This window comes from Triturus cristatus, chromosome 12 (genome assembly GCF_964204655.1).
Source record: "Triturus cristatus chromosome 12, aTriCri1.1, whole genome shotgun sequence".
Taxonomy (NCBI): Eukaryota; Metazoa; Chordata; class Amphibia; order Caudata; family Salamandridae; genus Triturus; species Triturus cristatus.
Window position 1 is genome coordinate 125,288,243 of NC_140595.1, and position 21,611 is coordinate 125,309,853.

Below are 21,611 nucleotides of genomic sequence, written 5' to 3' on the forward strand. Positions count from 1 at the left end.
TAATGATTTTTAAATAATATTTAGCTATTTCAAAAGTTAGCACTTAGAAAATATTTCAAGGAAAACATTCAATGGATCTCTATGGCAAGAAATTCACATTGCAGGTAGAGTACTTTATCGTTACTTTAGTAATCCAGGACTGGGTGCCTAGACCCAGGACTGGGGTCCTTATCAAAAGCAGGTAAGTAATTTCGTTTGCAGAATTGGTACGATTTTAAAAGAATATTTCAAATTTGCAAAAATAGACACTTAGAAGAAATTTCACAGAAAAGCAGACAATGGTTTCCTATGGGAGAAAAATGAGTTAGAGGTAAGTATAGTTGTGAACACTTTTCAGAGTCAGGGCTGGGCACCAAGATCCAGCACTGGGAGCTCGCCTAGGAGCAGGTGAGTAAATTCGTTTTTGTCACTTGGCTGATTTTTGGTGAATTTTTGCAGTTTTGAAAAGTTCACACTTAGAAGATTTTTGAAGAAAAAGCCAGTCAATGTTACCCTATGAGGAAAATGAAGTTAACGGTTTAAGGGTAAGTACTCGACTGGCAGTGTTGAAATTCCGGGCATGGACTCAGGGGTCCCCCAGTGTCAGGTAGGTACAGTTGGTTCACCCTCAGCGGTTTCAGGACGGCCGGGTGCAGAGAGAGTTGGGCCCAATGTTATCCTATGAGGGATAGGGGGGCCTTGGTTGGTGGCTGCTGTCTGGCAAGCCACGCGGCTGTGGGAGCTGGGCTCCTCGTCACTTACTCAGGGCAAGTGGGGAAGTAGGTTAGTGTAGAGAGGGCACTGCCAGGGCCACTCGGGCGGCTGGGTGCAGGGTGCTTTTGAGCCTTAGGGCGCTCAATGGAAATCAATGGGAATGTTCCGGTTTGGAAAAAGGCTGCAGGCTCGGGGACGAGGATGTTTCAGGTGCCACCACCACTTCGAGAGGTAAGTTGGGTAGTTGTAGGTTAGGTGGGTACCCCGGGATTGGGCACAGGGGGTCGCAGGGCGCCGGGTGCAGGGGTGCCTTTTGACGTCGGGAATCTTACCCTCTGGTTGATCGCGGCTGGGGTGGCACTTGGTTCTGAGGCTGCAGGCTTCTTCCGGGATGTCGAGGGGGGTCCTTGGGTGCCGGACTCTGGGTCACAGTCGCCGTGGGGTCGTCCTCTGGGTCTTTGTCCACTCCGGCACTGGCCAGGCTTGGCTGGTGCAGAGTGTGTTGGGTCCGCGGTCCCGGGCTGGTGCCAGGGATAGCAAATAGGTTTCTTGAGTAGAGCCTCTACTCGTGGGAGTCCCAGGGGCTTAGAGCTAAAAGGTAGCCAGGTCCTCCGGGGTTGGTGAGGTTGCTGGCCACGAGGGATGCCGCGCTGGTGCAGGTTCGAGAGTCGACAGGCCGGTAGGGCTGGGGCCAAAGCAGTTGGTGTCTTCTTCTCTTTTTAGCAGCTGCAGGGCAGGTCTTTGTTCTTCTTGCTCTTCTTGTAGTTTTCTATCTGGAATCTAAGGAAGGAAGGTTCAGGGTGCCCCTAAATACTAGATTTAGGGGCGTTACAGGTAGGTGAAGGCCAGGGACCAATGGGTCCTTGTCCTGGGGTGGGTACACCCCCTATCCTGCCTCTCTCCTGTGGGAGGGGGGCAGTAGCCTAATCCTGATAGGGTAGGGCCTCCCATCTTCAAGATGGCGAGAGCCCGGAGATGTGCTTCACCTCGCCTCCCCCACCTGAGGGGTGGGGTGGGCAGGCTGGCACATCCCCTGTCCTTGTATGGGGTTTCCGGCTAAGCTTCCCGCCAGAGTGGGGTGTTGCAGTGGCCTGGGGAAACTCCAAATGGCGGCCTGCCTTTGAAGCTTCCCTTTGCTCATCCTGGGGGAGGAGATTTCTCACCTCACCCAGGATGTGCATTGTTGCAGGCCCGGGAGAGCAGGGGCTCTCCCACCCAGGGGTCCAGCAACGTGTCTGCTGTGTGGCAGCCTGGGCAGCCTCAGAGCAGACGTGGATTGTAAGTTAGCTGTAAGGGGGCATCTCTAAGATGCCCTCTGGGGTGCTTAGTACATTAAATCCTACACTGGCATCAGTGTGGGTTCAATGTGCTGAGAAGTTTGATACCAAACTTCCCAGGCTTCAGTGGTGCCAATATGGTGCTGTGGAGCTCGTGTTTGACAAGCTCTCAGCACCATGTACTCTTAAATGACAGCACTGCACTTACAGTGCTCAGGAATGGACCCGGGTACTGTAGGGGCACAGGGCTCCTGCTCCTGTGCCCACACCATAGGCGTAATGCACCCAGCTAGAGGGGTGGCTGACATATGCCTTGGCAGTGTAGGTGATGGGCATGGTACACAGTGATGTGTGCCATGTCGACTCTTTGTTTTGTCCTGCACCCAGACACTCAGCCTGCAAGGGCAGTGTGTGTGTAAGGGTACAGGGCCTCTGAGGGTGGCACAATGAGTGCTGCAGCCCTTAGAGGCCTTCCCTGGCCACAAGGCCCTGGGTACCTAGGGTACCATTTACTAGGGGCTGACATGTGGCTAGGGTTTGCCAATTTGGAGTTTGTGTGGTTTAAGGAAGGAACATAGGCCCTGGGCACCTGATTGGCAGGAACCCAGGGTACACTCAATCGAAGTTCATTCAGCAATTTAGCAAAAAGTGGGGGCATAACATGCAAGAAAGATGGCACTTTCTCACATGCACTCCTTGCGTTTTCAATTAAGGAAAACGGGCTGCATGTTAAAAAAAAAAGAAAAAAAAAAAGATTACTTAACTTAAAAGCAATCACAGGCGTAGTGCACTGCTGACACCAGCAGGCCACCATCCCTGTGATGGCAGCGAATCTTAGTGGGTCGCAACTTGCTACCTAACTTATTAGTTTATTAGAATTCATGAGGTCGAATTTTGATCCACTACAGTTCAGTACTTTACGAACCAACCTATTAGTGCATAGCTCAGTTCGCAAAATCCCACACTGGTTGTAAAAATACTGTTTGCAATTTGCGACCATTATTTTGTGACCAGTGGTTAGTACATTTGACCTATAGTGGTCAGGAGCAGCTATTGGTTCCGGTGGACTTGTGATTTGTAGTTTTATGCCTAGGAAATTATGGGATGTAAAGCTTTTCTTTTGAACGGTTTTAACTTTATATATGTTCAATTTAAGGCTGCTAATACCCAACAAAGAATGTTTAACGAATAATCTTTACAACAGTGACGTTAATAGAACTGAAATCTTTCAGACATGAAAGCTAAGTAATGTAACATTTCGTACACAGCCTGCACATACTAAAATACTGTGAGGTTTAAAACTTTAAACACAAAAGTAGTAACAATTTCCAAATCACAGCCGCTCTTTAAACGAGTGTCTGCTCTATTGGCAAAGGTGGCTGCACCCACGCAAAACACACCTATGAGCTCTTTCCCTTTCTGAACCAGAACCGGGACATTAGGAAATAAAGTTACTTAACATGGAAACTATACAGTAATTACCCTTGAAATATGCAGACTTTTTCCTCGTTTGCAAAATTGCTTAACTTTCAAGCAGACAATTACCCCTTAAATTGCTTTACATGTAAACCACCAAGGGTTATTTAATTTAGTGAGCTTAGAAACAAAAGGTGTAACCGCCTGAGAACATGGTAGGCTAAGGCATTGGGAATCAGTCTATTGAAATGGAGATTCTAGGGTGGGTGAGTGAGTGCAGGTTAAAATGGACATTCTACAGTCTCAACAAACTAAAAAAACAATGACAACGTGCCATTGGTCGGTCAACGTTACAACGTATGGAAACCTGACCAGGCATCACTAGTTTTCACACAATACTCTCACTGGTACATTTTGGGAAATATCAACAAAAGACCTTGCTCTTGGACTTTGCACTGCAATACAAAGGGTAGGGATTACCCAGCTTGAGAAAACAGAGGTTTCCCAGAGCACAATAAAGTGAAAACAGAAAGGAATCTAATGAGATAATGCATATGAACTGGAAATGGACCCATAAGTGTGCTAAAATCTATCACCAATATCGATTGAATCTTCCTACATTGAGCTAAGGCTGAAACGCCATTGAAGGGAAGGACGTTACGACCAGAGTGAAACGGATCCAACAGCAGTTCTTTGGCCAAAAGTAAAAACTTGATATAAAGGTGTCAAATATGTGGAACGAAGTGCTAGTACAGCACATGTTGAACCGAACAACAATCAAAATCATAAGAAAGAGCTAGCATTTCTATTCCAGTGTGTACACAAACGACACCTACACTACACTTCAAATCCATTCTTTACGGCTCTTGAAATATACCTAAACTATGCAGTGACAGTAATGTACACCTGTTCTTAGAACAAGATGAATGAAGGCATTGTATGTCCATCCGGGATCTTAAAGGGCAAAAATTAATGTGATATTAGATATCAGCACCACGACAGAGATCACACTCGCTAGAAAACATGGCTATCAGACACATGATGCAACAGACAAACAAATGCATTAATATCATGTTACTTTCAAAAACCACAAGTACTGAAATGGGCACGTGGGAGGATCTTAAAGAAGGCAGCAAAATACGCAAACATATGGGCAATAAAACCATTTGAGCAGTGAAATTCTTCCAATCGTCTGTATAGCGACTGTGAAACAAACATTTGGTGATAGCGATTGCAATGGGAGTATATTTGCACTTAAATTCTTGGCATGGACATCCAAAAATCACCTGCTGGAACTAGCTCTTCATCAGAAAATTAGAAAGCGATTGTGGTGTCGACTACGCAACCAGAACACTCAAGTTGTAGTCCTTGCTGGTTTTAGTGGACTACATTGAGCGATCCTGAACAAATTGCGACCTCCGCATGCCTTACCTCGGTTTGCCCAAATTCAGAATGATTGGAGCCAAAAAACAAAAGTAGACGGTATAAGAAAAATCTGGGCATTTACATGTATGCATCTTGCAGACTGTGGGTTTTTGCATCCACCAAATGTAGCAGGACCTATGAACTAAATATAACTTTCGCCCAATAAGTTTTGTTTAGCAGTTGTTTTTCTTACTTCAGCAGTCTGTAATAACCGTATCGAAATATCTCCTGCAAAACGACTGACAGGGCTGCCCCGAAGATCAGCAAACCATACTGGAGGTTGGCGTTTTCTCGGTTGCTAATCTGGACACACACAAACCAGATCAGGGAAGACAGCAGCACTGACACGAGCCAAAAAAAAGACCTTTCAGAAAGAAAAAAAGAGATATGTATTAAACACCTACTATTCAGATACGTCTCTTTCATCAGTTACAAAGATAAGGGCCTTCTGAGCTACCCATTATCCATAGTTAACCAGCTCTTAAAGTATCTAACCATTCTAGACCCAACGCACACCTGCATGTTTTATAATTCAAATAGGCTTTCTATTCCAATGGGCATTTGAAGACAGCCAAGCGTATCCAGGTAGGACCTTTAGGACATTAGAACATCGGAATGTTAGGAGCTCCAATGAAAACAACAGAGTGCCCCGGGCTTTTAATGGCCAGTAGCAGCCCGGCGCTCCAACATTCCGATGATGTCATTCACATCTGTTGCTGTGAACAAAGGCCTCATGGAGCCAGAGTGGATTTAAACCTCCTTGGGCTCGTGAGGCCTTTGGTTTTGTTAGAACATTCTGCCCTCTAGTGGTGGAATGTTTCAATAGCCTTAGCACTCCCTAGCTGGGCTATACCAGCATTAAAGTCCCACTCCCTTGTTAAAGGCCCTTGCCGCGCTGGAGCGGTCCTTTAATGGCCGGTATAGCCCGATATGGCAGGTTATAAGGCTTTAGTATCATATAGTGATGTACCGATAGATATATAAATATATATTCACACACGCGCACACACACACACACGCGCACACACACACACACACACAAACGACAATGGAACAGACGAAGGAAGCGGGCAGACCACATTGGTGAGACACAAGCATAAAAAGAGTAAAGAAATTCCTCAATTCACTTTAAGAAAACTTCCCCACACCCCAGAGCTTAGATAAAAACAACATTTGCCTACAGTAACATCCCATTTTCTGCGGTGTTAAACTAATGAATTTTGTGTACTGTTTTGCAAGACACCAAAACTCCGAGTCACCTCTGCCTCCCTTCCACCACAGTGGTGTGGGCTAGGATTACTAAATTTTTACAGGCACTGCTGCGTCTTGTGTTCACTTACTCTGGAAAAGAGGAAGTAGCCCTTTCGTCACATCTTCTCTTGCCGATTGCAGCTACACTCAAGAGTTCAAACCTCTGGCCTCTGTGTAATCATGATCCAGTACAGAAACAAGCATATGTATCAATGGTAATTTGGCTTCATCCAGTCTTGCTGTGATCAACAGATAGGAGAAGAGAGGGCATTTCTGAGTCACTTGTCTCCAACTCCTCTAGTTACAGTCCAAGATGAGGCATTAACACAGTGCCTTGGCAGCACAGATGCATTTTGCAAATGTTGTTAATATTCTCAGTGGTACTGCTTCTGAATCACACAAACCCAACCTCAGTGCCTCATTCAGAGGAAGCAACTCATATTCCTTAAAGGGACAAAATGTTCAAGTTGAAAACCCCCATGCATCACTAGAGGTGTCAGGAGAGAGCAACCCTGAGTAGAAGTCAGAAGAAAACGCTTGTTTCCTGTTGGCTGGGCAGTAGTAAGTGGTACATCAGCCCAGGAAAAGGAGCTTAAGTAGCAGCATCCACCACTCCAGCTTGAACTCGAGGATCGGACCCTCCCTTACCTTTAGCCTCTTTTACATAGCAAGGAAAAATGCTTATTTGCCATTTAGTAACAGCCTTGACCCCCCCCCCCCCCAAAAAAAAAAACAGCAGGCAGTATGAAGAATACTTGTCACCACCCATGAACGTGTGGTGGAGCTTCTATGAATTTAAGTCTTTTTTACCATTGGAAGAAAAAAAAAAAAATCAAAAGGTTACAGGGGCGTATAGTTAGGCTCAGATTTCACTCATACAAGATCAGTGAAGTTCTGGCAGTTATAGTTACCTGAGCTAACTATAACTTACACCCCCGCAATGCACTGCTTATGACCTCATATATTACATCACTCATATCATCAGCGATGTCATTTGAGATGTCATCATTCCGTAAGTGTTTTGTAAACGTTTCTGAGTCTTAAAGATACAAACTAAGCTTAATTACTATTCTTTCCATACTTGTAATTAGTCATACTATTTCTAACATACTCATCTGAGTGGCATTGCGGCTGTCTGTACCATTGTGTGTGACTGGATGTGTGGCTGTATGGGTGTGAGAGTGGCTGTATGGGTGTGAGAGTGGCTGTATGGGTGTGAGAGTGGGTGTGTGAGTGGTTGTAAGGGTGAGGAAGTGGTTGTGCGAGTGGCTGTATGGATGAGTGAGTAGCTGAGTGGGTGTATAGGTGAGTGGGTATGAGTGGCTGTATTGGAGAGTGAATGTCTGAGTTGTTGTAAGGGTAGGTGAGTGGTTGTATGGATGTGTGAATGGGTATGTAAGTGGTTCTGTGGTTGTGTGAGTAGTTGTATTTGTGCATCAGTGGCTGTATGGGGAGTGTGTGTGAGTGGCTGTATGGGTAAATAAGTGGGTGTGTGAGTAGATGCATTAGTGAGTGGGTGCATGAGTGGTTGTATGGGTGAGTTAGTGGATGTGTGAGTGGATGTATGAATGAGTGATTGGTTGTGCAATAACTGGTATAGGTTTGTGAGTGGGTGTATGAGAGGTTTTATGGGTGTGTGAGTAGTTCTGTAAATGATGTCATCAGTGAGGTCATTGACCAGGACATGAGTGATGTAATATGTGAGGTCATAGGCAGTTCATTGTGGGGGCATAAGTTGCAGTTAGCTCAGGTAATCATAACAGCTGAATTTCACTGGTTTTGTACAAGTGAAATCTCAGACTATCTATAAAGTCCTTGTAACCTTTGTTTTTTTTTCCAGCGTAGTTCTAAGGTTTTTTAAAATTCGATTTCCCAAATATACCATCCTGTAACCTTTGTTTTTTTTTTAAGTGAATGTCTAAGGTTTTTTTAATTTCATTTCCTAACTGTAACCCGTAACTTTTGAGAGTGAGTGTGTGAGAGCTTAAGTGTGTGCATAACTGTCTCAGTGGGTCTGTGAATGGGTGGGAGTGTCTAAGTGGGTTTATGAGTGGATGCTGTAGAGTCTGAATAGGTCTCTGAGTAAATCTGTGAGCAGGTGCGTGGGTCTCCTAGTGGGCCAGTGAGAGGGTGCGTGGGTCTCCGAGTGGTCACACAGACGGTCGCATAGAATTTGTAAACTTCGTGTGTGGAAAAAAACCTGCTTCTCAACATATTATACACCCCTATATTCCAGCCATGAGGTCAGGTCATATTCAACCTGAGCCCTTATGCTACTTTTTGTCATTTCGTTTGAGCCCCGGGGACTATTCCGATGATTTAAAATGGTGGCCGCATCTCTCTTCTCAGGAGACCAAATCGCCATTTCATAAGCTTGAACTGCAATGGGAATCTTGCTCCTAGATAAGGTTGCTTGTAAAATTAGGCATATAAATTAGTTGCTTTTAAGTACTCGCAAAAGAGGTTCTAATGAAGGGGGGATGGTTTTCTTTGCTTGGTTAATAAAAGCAAAAACCAGGGAATAGGCTTTTGACCTTAAAGAACAGAAGTGATGATGGCAATAGCTCGCTCATCAAATCGAATGCCCAGATACTTGTACATTTACTGTTTATGTTCCGCACACCACTTCTTTTTTCCCCGACTGATAACTACCACTTTGGTAGTATCAAATTTATTTCAACTTAGCTGTTTGAACACAAGAATTCAAGGCAAGAAATAAGTCTCTGAAGGCCAACCGGCGTTTTATTCTATATATGTGATCAGCATATTGTAGATACGGAATTGGTTTTTCCAACAAATTTTGGAGGATGGGAGATCACGCGGTTTAGGAAAGGTGCTAGAAAGCATCACTGCTTGAGGCCCCTCCTTTTATACACTCTAGCAGAGCGAGCCCAACTTTATGTTCATCACGTTACAGTGTTTAGGGGCCTATTAGGATGGCGGACGGTAAATCACTCCGACCACCATGGTAGCGGGAAAACACCACCCGCCAGGACCGCGGGAAAACCGCCGGTCCAATTAGTATGCTCCGCAGTCGAGATCCGACCATGGCGGTCGCATCGCGGCAATTAACATTTGGGTGATTGCTGCTGCCAGAAGCACTGCCGCGATGTCCAAAGAAGCATGTCCTGCATGTCCCTGCTCTGCATGGCAGGCACTGCACATGCCTGCCACCTGGTACAGGGGCATGTAGGGGGTACCCATAGTGACCCCCCCCCCCCAACACATTAGGGGCCCGCAATGGGCCCCCGGAGACATTCTCCGCATGCCTTTCCATGGCGGTCCCACAGCCGCGGAAAGGCTGGCTACCGCCAGCATCATAATCATGCCGGCGGAGCCTGGCCCTGCACCGGCACCATTGTGGCGGTCCAGTTCCGTCCGCTAGGCAGGCGTGCGGACTGCTACCGGCAAAGAAAATCTCACTGCCGCGGTAGTCACCGCCATGCTAATGGGACGGCGGTTTTCCGGGTTGCGATCGCGGATGGATGTCTGCCGCCGGTCCAGCGGTTGCTACCGCCATCCGTCCGCCATCCTAATAGACCCCATAGTATCTACATGCAATAAAGGAGAGTTTAAATACACAAATAATTCTATCAACATCTGCAAATATGATGTTCCCACAATAATTTGAAATAAGTGAAGCCGTAAATTTTAAACACGATTTGCACTTGGAGTTGAGTGGGAACATAGCTGCATCTGCCCAATAAAGTAAAGGGAAAACTTTTTAAATAAACACAAGTCACCAAGTCTAGATTCTCACAATGTCAACTTTATTGACTGGTCTGAAGTAAATAGTTTTAACTAGGTGAAAGCCCACTAACCTTAGAATCAGCAGGCAAACTATTTTTGGTGGTTAGAAAAGTAGAGAATCTGTATTTTTAACCTTCTCAGACAATATTATAACCTTTGTTACTTCAATTAAAAGGAGTACATTTTTTACAACAATCACACGGAAATGGAGTATTGCATGCATTAGCAACAAGTACTGGATATTAGTCTGTTGATGAAGAATTCCGGAAAAGTGAAAGTTAAAATGCTCCTCTACAGCCACTGAGAACTGTATATAACGAAACTAAAGCAATAAGCACTGGCAAAGACAAAAAGTCTGGCTTTAACATCCGGCCTTAGAGCTTTTGGCTCTCGCATTGATGGTTTTTGTTTGGTATACTTTATTAGTTTGCTTTTCCAGGTAAGCCAACGAATTGTTTAACACGTTTACCATCTTGGAACAGTAAAATAATGAAAGCATAGGGAAAAAGCATTCAAAAGGGGCCAATTGTGCATGTGTACATACAGACAGCATGTTCTGAATACTTTTGCTTACTTTACCGTTCTTTAATCTTCCAAAGATGACAAACGTGTTTTAGAGCAATGAGTGACCTATCTTGGAACGCAAAATAATGATAAAGGAGGAAAAAAAAAAACATTCAAAGATAACATCCTAAGTGTGTGCACAGAGGAACTGCGTCTTGATTGGCTGCAGTCTTCTCTTCAACATTGTAAACCTTGACAGCCACACCGGTATGACCAACACATATGAAGTTGCAAGGCAGTGATCTATTTAACACTTTCCAATATGACAACAAACGTCTTTTCACTTTACCGCTCACCAATGTGACATATTATCTGGACCACTGCTGCAAACTCCAAGCTACATTTCAACTAATATTATAATATTAAATGTACGGTAAGGAGTACGGCAAAAAAAAGCATCAGTTATGAGGCTTGCAAACATATGGTTATTGTGGATACTTTTTTTTTAATACAGGTCGAGGCATTTTCCTATTATTCTCTCCATGTATTCTGCCGTACAAGAAAAAGCACAAGAAAATTAAGAACATGCCACCCAAAAGCTTCACACAGCATCCATGCTTCCAGAGAGTACAACTACTCGCAAAGTTGACGACAAGTATCATCTAACCTACCCAGCAGTCTTTTTGAGATCCTGGAACATATACTCGGTGATGAAGGCAGATTATAATAAGGCTCAGAATGAAATATACCCTAATTTAATTTAAATAACTGCTCAGAAATTAATTTTTCCATACTTCTGAGCACATGCTGTGCTTACTGGAGTAGTTATAACATTGCCGATCCATCCACAAACCTTAAACTGGTTTACAAACATCCGGACAACAGGATAAAATACTGATTACTATCCAAGGTGCAAAAAGCGTTCACCAAATCTATTAACTTGGCAATATACGGGTAAATTTTGAAACAAATCTGGTTAATCTACAATCATAACCTAAAATAAAGCCTGAAAGATCATTAAATCAGCGGTACCTATAGATGGCACCTTTGCTAAGAACCAGATGCATAAGGATCACTGTTAACGAATGCATGTAGTAGTTCTGCTCTTTTCAAAATGAAAATACTTTTCTGGTTTACCACCGAGCACGCTATATAAGGAATTTGTGGAATGATAGGCACTGAAAAATGAGCCTGGAGCCTGCCTCCGTTTCCTGACGCAGGCAGTCATTCTCTGATCTCCATGTACTTCCCCGGACTTACGCCCTTAGCAACCAGTGTTCATGCCCGTCACACCCTCATCCATGTCCACTCTTGACCGACACTTCATACTGTTACTTGGGCTCTGTGCAAGTATAGTCACGCCCTGCCCTTCACGATAGGGTTGAAGAGAATCTCTTCACTTGAAAGAGGACTGAAGATGGAGAGACTCCATAATCAAATAGCTTTGCGAAGAGGGGATAAACAAGGGGAAAGAAGTCACAAAGAGGACAAATAGGTCTTGTAATTAAATATTCTGGGCAAGCGAATAGGATTTGTTGTAGGTTACACAATGCATGAGAATCTGCACATAACATCAGAGATAAATAATAGCAAAAGCACAGCAAGGACTGGTAAGCAGTACACAATCACAACCGCAAAGGACTAGTTTGACCCGGCACTGTGGATTTTTAAGCTGTTCAAGAGTACGATTTAACTATTTCACAGACTGGCTTTCATTCTGGTTTATGTACATAGTGCACTAAATTATCCCTCATGCCACATTGTAGCAAAGTGGGTTTCTGTTGCAGTACCCCCCCACACACTTTTTGCCTGACTCTGAAAGAAACTTTGACTGAATGTGTACTGGGTTCCTGCTAACCAGGTTCGCAGTGCCAGTGTTCTTCCCCAAAACTGTACCTTTATTTTCACAATTGGCACCTCTGGCACATATACAAGACCATTGTAAAAGGTACTAGTGGTACCAATGGCATTGCGGCCAGAGAAGGTCTCTAAGGGCTGTAGAATGTATTATGCCACCCTAAAAGACCCCTTACCAAACACATGCACACTGCCACCTGTGTGTTTTGGTGCAACTAAAAGTGAAGAGCCGACTTTGCACATATCCCTGTGTGCCAGGCCTGCCAGAGGCATGGGTAAGTTACCCATACATCGGGCCTTACAGCCCGAGGCAGGGTGCACTATACTTCTGGTGAGTGCATACATGCATGAGCGTTTATGCCCCTATAGTGTCTAAGCCTATTCTTAGGCATTTTATTTTTGATAATCAATTTTATTGAGTTTTGAAAAAAGAGAGAGAACAATACCGCACCATTGAGCAATTACGATTAAAAACAGTATTTATCTGTTGCGTATAAACATACACTGTGACACATTTCTTACCACATCATCATATAAGGCCTCATCCCAAAGAGGGACTAGAGACTCCATTACCCCAGCTGGCCCAACCATTTGCACCAGACCATTTGGTGTTTGGCCAGACAACCCCTGGATTCGTATAATGGTTTCTCATGCACTGCGCACCAATCTACGCCTTTGCACCATTTGGCTACACTCAGGGGGTGAGGGGGGGATGGGAAGGATTGTTCCAAGCAGCGATGATCTCTTTTAGCCACCATGATTGCAGTACCCAAGAGAAGTTTGTATGCCCTGGATTCGTCTAACCCGTCTGTAACTCCCAGGAGTAGGTTCAGGGGGTTGTGGGGCATCTCCCAGCCCAGGACGTCCGTAAGCTCAGCTTCTATTGTCTCCCAAAACGGGGCGAGATGAGGGCATGTCCACACCATATGCTAAAAATCTTCTGGCTCTAGCTCACAGCACGTGCAAGAAGGATTGGGCCTCAGGCCTGCCCTGTGGAGGCGACTGGGGGTGAGATAAGTGTTCTGAAGGTAGAACAGCTGAACCAGGCGAAGCCAGACTGAAGTAGTGACAGTCTTGGTAGCCATCAAGGCTTCACGCCAGTCTTCGTCCTCAAGGGGGACCAGCCAGGTCTCCCATTGGTGTCTAAGCAAGTAAAGTGTGAATGGGCCATTGTTGGTTAAGGAACGATATAGGCGAGACACCTCCTCCCCTTTCCCTAAGTCTCCCATCATAATCTGTGCTTCCATTGGGCTAAACTCAGGGAGTGTTACGCCGGTCGATAAAGGTTTGTTGAGAGCATGGCATATCTGCAGATAAAATTTTTATAGATATGGGTGAAGGGAGTAATGGCCCTGTAATTCTTGGAAGGAGCGTATGTGGTCCCCAACCCACAAGTCCTGCAACTGCGAAATGCCAGTGAGGTCCCAACCCCTGAGCCCCATTAAGGCACCCACCACCTTAAGACCAGAAACCCTGCCAGAGAGGTGTCTGCTGTGTCAATATGTTATTCCACTGAGTCTGTCAAAAGGCAGCGCGCCAGGCCAGCAGAATTGCACAAGTCACTGTTGGCAGGGCTTTAGGCACAGGGCCTCCGTACAATATCGCCTGAATTCGTGTGAGAACCAACTCCCCAAGTTCAATCCTGTCTGCTGGATCCGCGTTGAACCAGTCGTGCAGGATGAGCAGACGGGTTGCTAGGTAATGTAGATAAAGATTCGTCATGCTCATGCCCCTGACGAAGGGTGGGATCTGGCAGTGGGCGAGAGCCATTCGCGATCTCGCATTTCCCCCAGAGCAACCTTTTGGCTATGCTGTCCAGTTCTCTGAACCAGCTTCTCGGAAAGTGGAACGGGGTGTTTCGGATGATGTACAGAAACGGGGGAGGATCATCATTTTGAAAAGGGCCACTCACCCCAGAGGATTGAGTGGTTGGGCTTGCCAGCTTCAGAGATCCTCCTTGGCTTTGACCAGTGGAGCAATATTGAACGACCAAGCCAGTTCGGGGAGTAGTGCAACCCAGATCCCCAGGCACCTGAACGGCTGCCGCCTAATGGGGATAGCTGACAGCCAATCAAAACAATCCCTTGAAAGATGAAGGGGCACTAGGGGCAACTTGGCAGGGTTCAGACGTAAACCAGAGACCTGCTAAAAGGTGTGAAGAATTTGGAGGCATCTGGGCCCGGACTGTGCCGGATCTGTGAGGAAAAGCAGAACATCGTCTGCATATTGGGCCATCTTATCTTCATGGAAGGCCTTCTATTTCCAGACCTGGATTTGGTTGTCGGCCTGAATAAGACAAGGCAGAGGTTCCATCGCCAGGGCGAAGAGGAGGGGCAAGAGGGGGCCCCCCCTGTCTCATACTCCTTCTGATCTGGAACGTCTCCGAGCGAGAGCTCCATTTATAAGCACTCTTGCTCTGGGTCTAGAGTACAGCACCCGCACAAAGCAGCGGAAGTGCTGCCCCAGGCCCATCGCATCCAACACATTATCCAGGTATTGCCAATCGACTGTGTCGAAGGCTTTCTCGAAGTCCACTAGGAGGAGTGCCAGGTAGGGGGCTCAGCTAATGGCGATTCGCTGGGGCCAGATGGAGGCGCCAAAGACAATGCCTTGTACTCCGTGCCGGCATGAAGACACATTCGTCCGGGTGGACCGGTTTGCTAAGGAATGGTCGTAGGCGTTGGGCCAGGATCGTAGCGTACATCTTGACTTGCATATTAAGAAGTGAAATTGGATGGTAGTCCGTGCAGGTGGGCGAGGGTGACTGTGTTTTAGGGATGACGACGACTGTATCCGCGTCAGTTTCAGGAAGGAATGATCCTGACTCTGTAACCTCCGCAAATAGCAGAGAGGTGGGGGGCTAGTATGTCTCGGTAAGTGTCATAGTACTCCTGCGGGTAACCATTTTGGCCCAGTGTTTTCCCTGATGCGACCAGAGAAATGGCATCACTTAATTCCTCGTGTGATGGGGAGATCCATTCCGGCCGCTTGGAACTCCCTGAGGCGGGGGAGGTGGAGTCTTACCAGATTTTTAGGCATTTTAAGTTCATAGTGAAGCCATACTGAGTACATGGGCTGGGAGCTTGTCAATATGAGTTCAACAGTTCCATGATGGCTCCACCGAATCCCAAGATGTTTGGTATCAAACATTTCAGATTAATGAGCCCACACTGATGTCAATGTTGGATTCATTAATAAATGCACTCAGAGGGTACCTCAGAGGTGTCCCCTAAAACCTAACCAACCGCTTGTGTGTAGCTGACTGGTCTGCACAAGCCTTCCACTTCCAGGCATGTTTTTTTACCCCTTAGGTGGGAGCCTTGTGCTCTTGTGGTTCATAAACAAAGCCTGCTCTGAGTGGAGGTGCTTCACACTTCACACCCTCAAGCAGGAACAGCAATCAAGAGCAGTAAGCCTCAAAGGCTTCCTTCCCTTTGTTATGCTAGCCAGAGACTCTTCAGCTAGTGGAGATCCCACCCTCCTGACCAAGCCCCACTTTTGGCAGAAAGGTCGGTGGTCTCCTGAGCTGAACTGACCCCTCCCTCCTTTGAAAATCCTCCATACTCGTAAGGATTTTAGCCAGTAGGATTAAGGGTATGCGCCCTCCCCAAAGAGAGTGGACGTACAAAAGGTGTAGTCACCATAAAGGTAGGTAGCCCAATGACTACTACCTGCCCTTACCTGCAGCGCCCCTAAATTGACTATTAAGGGGCACCCCTGAACCTTGGATTCCTGGTGACCTTAAGAAGACAACGGACCGAAGAGCCATGAGGCAGTGAAGACTCCAGAAGACAACTGACTTGGCCCAAGCCCTACCAGCCTGCCTACAGCCCGCAAAGAAACCTGCTCCACAAAGTGACTCGTCCTGCAGGTCCAGCTACCTCCAAAACCCTGGGAGGACGGCCTGCCTTCCCTAAAGACCAAAACTTCCAGTTGACAGCGGCCCCGTCCACAAAGAAACCCTCAAGAAGAGCTCAAGTGCCCTGCTGAACCGCACAAACCTCCGGACCTACCTCTGGACGTGACCCCTACAGCCCAAGTCGAAGTAGCCCACCAGTCCTAAGAAGATTGTCTCGTGGTCCTGAGCTCGAGTCCACCCAAGAGTGACCTATCCTGGACTCCACGATGACGCCTGCAGCCTCAACAAGAAAGACACCCTAACCGCGACTGGCTCCAATAAGGATCTTCGGAGCTCAAAGGACACCCCCGCACCCACAGCCCCCCAGCTTTGGGGAGCCCGACCGATGCCAAGTGTCAGCCCGAAAACTAGCCTTGCAAGTTGTGTACTTACCTTTAAAATTGCATGGTTGTTTTCCTTCCCTAGGTTAACATTGAACTGCCTGAAAACATTTCCGGTTTGTTTTGCTCCTACTTAAAATCTTTGTTTGCATCACACTTCTTAATTACAAAAATGTTTGCTTTTATAGTTCTGAATATATTTTGAAATATGTGTTCTATTTATTTACAAGCTATTTAAATGTTATGTAATAGAAATAAACTGAAATCCTTCAGCCTTTTGTATCACAATGATTGTCAGACATCTCCCTTGACAAAAACCTCTAACTATAGGAAGGTCAAGAAAACTAAACTAAATTTTCCAAGCAGCAATTAGTAAAAAGACAAATTGACATTTGAACAGACAGCTAATGTGTCGAGATAAAAACAAGATTTAAAATGTATCTTTTTGGACCATTCACTTTCTGAATGAACATAACACCAGTTCCTTTCCAGATTGTTTTTACTCGCCAGAACTGACTAGTAGGGAGCGGGCAAGCAGATTATGCAGTCACTATGATCGACAGCTGTGCGATTACCATCAACTGAATTGCTGCAGTCAATGGGATAACAACACAAGTTGAAATCTAGGACAGCTCAAGGCCATTCTAAGGCTTGCTCCTGGGTTCATCAAAGGTAGTCCATGTAATAAGATTCCTATTTTGATATGCAATCCCATTGCATTCATAACAGAACATATCTGGATAGATCTTCAGGTTTCACTTCCTCTCAGATATTCAAACTGAGGTATAGATCTAAAGTCGTCGACCATGCATTACGCCTACATTTTCATTATGTCTGATGGCACTGCTGCATGATAAAACTGAATGATAACAACAAAAAATGGATTATAGATAGTTTATTTATAAATGCATAAGCCTCCGTGCGTCCACTTGTTAAGGAACCCATGAATGTCCCCTATGTTATTAAAGGATTAACTTACGAGGTAACCTTGTCACAATGGAGGTAGGCAAGCACAGACACTAGCTTTGCCTGAACAACGAAAGGCTCGTATAGATTAATCATATTTCCTCTACTGAAAACTGAATAAGTCTGTTTAATAAGAATGCATGGTTTTGGCTGAAAACGTCCTGTGATGAGACTTGCGTTCTGTCTACTACTTCCCCACAGTTTCCACAGCATGGGAGAATATGAGTCACACAAAGTGTAAAGAACATAATACACTGCACAAAGAAAACTGAGTGTTAGACAGTTGGTGAAATCTTTTTAATATCTGCATCTCTAAAATAGTTTGAGTGATGTATGCCTGCCTCATCACTCTCCCACTAGTATCAACTAATCACCCACAACCAGATAGTGATTGTTGAAGATCTACGTCAACCTCAATTTCTACTCCATGCTCACTTTGACTCCCTCCCACAGTATCTGAACATACTGACTGATGACGTCCTCTCCATGAAAGATCAGGTCAATTCTATCTATGGGTCCTGTTTCAGAATTATGCGCCTTCTCTGGAGAGCTTTCCAATGACTGCCTCTGTAGTCCAATAAATCCATAACTTAGGCACTTGTTATAAATCGCCTGGATTATGGAATTACCTAATGGTTGCTGTAAACAAAAGTTTATTTGGTAAACTTTAGGTGGTACAAAACACAGCTGCATGCCAAACTGGCACTCCGCTCTCCATCTAGCCCAATCTTTGATTTCTGCACTGGCTTCCAATAAAAAAAAAAAACACTCCCTTTTCAAACTCCTACGTCTTGTTCACAAGTCACTTTTTGGAAACAGGCCCTTTTATTTGCTTAACAAGTTACAGTTTTATACTGCCACACGTAACCATAGATCCAGAGGGCAATCATTACTTTGCCCCCACTGCATTCGTACAGTTAGACATGGAGGCAGATCCTTTTCAAATTTGGCACCCCATCATTGGAATAAATAACCCTTGTTCATATGATCCTGTCTGGACAATTTAAGAAACTCCTTAAAACCTGGCTCTTAACTCCTCTCTGATACTGCGGTCCTGTTTTAGAGTGCTTCAGCGCCAAGAGACTCTTGAGGGGGGGGGGGGGGGGGGGCAATTTGTATTATAAATAGATTGTATTTTTATAATTAAAACTAACACAACAGTACTGACTTCATCAGCCCAACACACTGCAACTGGGACAGAAGAGTAAGAACTGAACCCTTGAAATTGCAAATGGAAGAAACATACATAGAAGAACAAGTACTGCAGACAACAGGGCCAGGGGCTAGCTTAATCCCTCGACACATGGGAAACACCAGCCTGCGCATAAAGGGGTCCACACTAGGATCTACACACTACAGCCAACAGACCAGCACTGCATTTGTGATGCACCTTGCAGAAAATACAAACCTATAGCAATTCCACCTGGGTTTAGACAGCATGTGGCATCGCCTCTTCCACAATATGCCCCATCCAGAGGGAGAATCTTTCAACTTATTCTCCAGTATTGAATCTTTCACAGATTGACATTCTTAAATCTTCCCTGTTGTCATTGGTGGGAGTCCCACAGGGACGATTTTAAGCAGTGCATTAAAAAAGCCTTGAAAACAATGTAAAAGTTCAAGTGACATTGGTAACCAATTCACATTGTTTTATAAGAACCAAAAATTAGCCAATCAGAGCATAGCCCCTGAAACACTCTTCCCCTGTATGACCACCATACCTCATATTTCTAACTGCATGTCGTATGTGAGGGAGTCTCCCAGAGTTCTGATCAGTCTACACTGCTTCAGTCAACTTTTGACGTTTTTCTCTCAGAGAATTGCGTTGACTTCCCTCCCATAAAACACTTTTGAAGTCAACATCTATGCCTGTAACTCCTTTTAACATCAATATACGCAAAAATACCCCTGACACAATCAATCAGTTTGCTATTTTGCCACAATGGTTTTCTCAATTAACCTTGGGCTACCATTTATTTATGGATTCATTTGTTATTTTTCATTGAACAAGAAAAGAGGTAACCATCGCATACCACTTTAGGACATACAGCCCCTTTTTTTTTAAAGCCACTTTAGGACACACAACCCCTTTTTTCTTTAAAGGCATCTTCAGCTGTAAAGATACGATCGACAACATATACGTCGTCAACTGGCAAAGACTTAAAGAGTGACTCATCGTCAAAGTCATCCACAAGAATGGCATCAATCACAGCTACGACATGGATGACAACAACTTTTTCATTGTCGTCAAGAATACTGATGACAACTTCGTTGATGACGATTTCGTCTACTACCTCCTTGCAGTCTACTGTGAAAAATTAGTTTTCTCAGTCACAGGCTGGCGTCATGAAAACTAAGGTTACTACGTCTTCATCACCATCAATGGCACATTAAAAAATCGTTTTGATTACCGAGGAGGTGACTCCGGTGACATTGTGTCTGGAACAGATATCCTGAGTAAGGTGTCTCCACTGCCCCCTACACATCTCCTGGAGGTGAGAGAGTCTGATGATGCAGGGGGGCCATTGAAGCATTTAATTTTCGACCAGAACGTTTTGAACCAAGTAACTTCTACCACATGAGTGATCACCTCCAAGGAAGATTAAGAGTGACTAGTAAATAATGCTAACATCAAATCACAAAATTGTGGAGATTTCTATTTATTTGATCTCATAGCATAAAAATAAGACTGAAAGCACACAGGCGGTAAATGAAAGCGAGGTCTCTTGGCGGGCTTGGATAGCATATTGCCTCATGCAGAACCACTTCCACAAGGTGATTGACATATGTTCCACTTATGGAAACTGGAGTAACTTGGGGAAAGACCGAGGGGAGTGGGAGGGAAGTTGAAGGACGAAAGGAATGTTCTCCTACTGTCAAGTGCAGTTGGGAAGACTGGAGTAGAGAGGAGCACCATTGTTTGTGGGGAGACTGCTTCTAGAGCCCATGATACCAGATGCTTAATCTGCCTACGACTTTTACGTTGCTCAGGTATATGGATGCACACAGGTGTACTGCTCATTAGAAATGTAAGATGGCACAGAACCATGCCCCACATAGTGTGTGAGAGGTTTAAAACTGCAATACGATTTAAAAAATAAAATCAGACTGATAGGCTGTGGGTGCCTTTCGTTGAGTCAATTTAAGACCCTTACAGATAATTGACATACTGTGAAAAGAACAACAACCTTTCGCTCGTAAGACTGAAGTAGTCATTCTTTACCTTTGCAGCTTTCAATTATGGAGCTACCCTTTGAGACAGAAAGGACTGAAAATGGGGAAAAAAACATTAACAAGTGTAATTTTTTTCCAAATACCATTAGGCAAGACGCTTTGACATCAGTTGCACTACCTCAGTGAAGGTTTGGTTCTCTATACTGGAGCACGGTGTGCGCATTTACTTGTGAGGTCACCATGAACCCAAAAATTCTTTATTAACAAACAATCACAATGCAATACTTAAAGATTATCTGCCAACTTGGATAACCTCAAATTTAGGGAGACTGGATGGTGACTTGTCACGCTGTGAGTGAAATCAGCAATTTCTTTTGTCACTTATCCTGGCCTCCACAGTGTTTATGGTGAGCAGTAGCACACAGTTATTGTGAGCAGTAGCACACAGTTATTGTATCGGTCACTGAGGCATTTCCACAGTAGAACAAGACTTATTTGCTCCGGTCGCCAGAAACAGCAAGTGCTGCCTATAAAATAAATGGATGCCAGGGTTGGTGTAGTGCAAAAGAGCAAGCACACTAAGAAACAGACCGAGCAATACCCTGATGACCAAAGTTACAGTTGAACTAGATGTTTGGAGACTAGATATAATGCATTTAATACATGTGCAAAGCCCTGTAGAAATTATAGCATCTAGAAGTATCTTAAATGGTCATGGCACGTCAGCGTTTTATAGGGCAAAGGAAGGTTGGGCTCTTTTTTTAAGCCAGGAAACTAGCAGGTGAATACTGTAATACAAATACACTGCAAATATTCATCCCCAGTCACAAAGATCTGGTTTTAATGCATCAGTCTTTTGCTCACCAGGCCACCCCAGTTCATACCCAGCAATATGCAAATCAGCCTTGACCCTGCGCCTCATGGGAACAGTATAGCCCAAACTGTCAGACCCTCCCTGGACCAGAAACAAGCCTTCTGGGAGCGGTTTCTGGGCATCGCCCCACATTAGCCAGGCTACCTTGAATCCAGTGGTGCAGTGAGCACGGGACCCATACCTGG

At 45.0% G+C, this 21,611-nt stretch overlaps 1 protein-coding gene across 1 annotated transcript in view; it reads right to left on the minus strand.

Moving 5' to 3' along the window:
• APH1A (aph-1A gamma-secretase subunit) overlaps positions 1-21,611 on the minus strand; it is a 74,183-nt gene that overhangs the window by 37,210 nt on the left and 15,362 nt on the right. Inside the window, exon 2 of the mRNA XM_085639764.1 lies at positions 5,005-5,175. Within this exon, the coding sequence (XP_085495890.1) occupies positions 5,005-5,175 (171 nt within the window). The remainder of the gene's footprint in view (positions 1-5,004; positions 5,176-21,611) is intronic.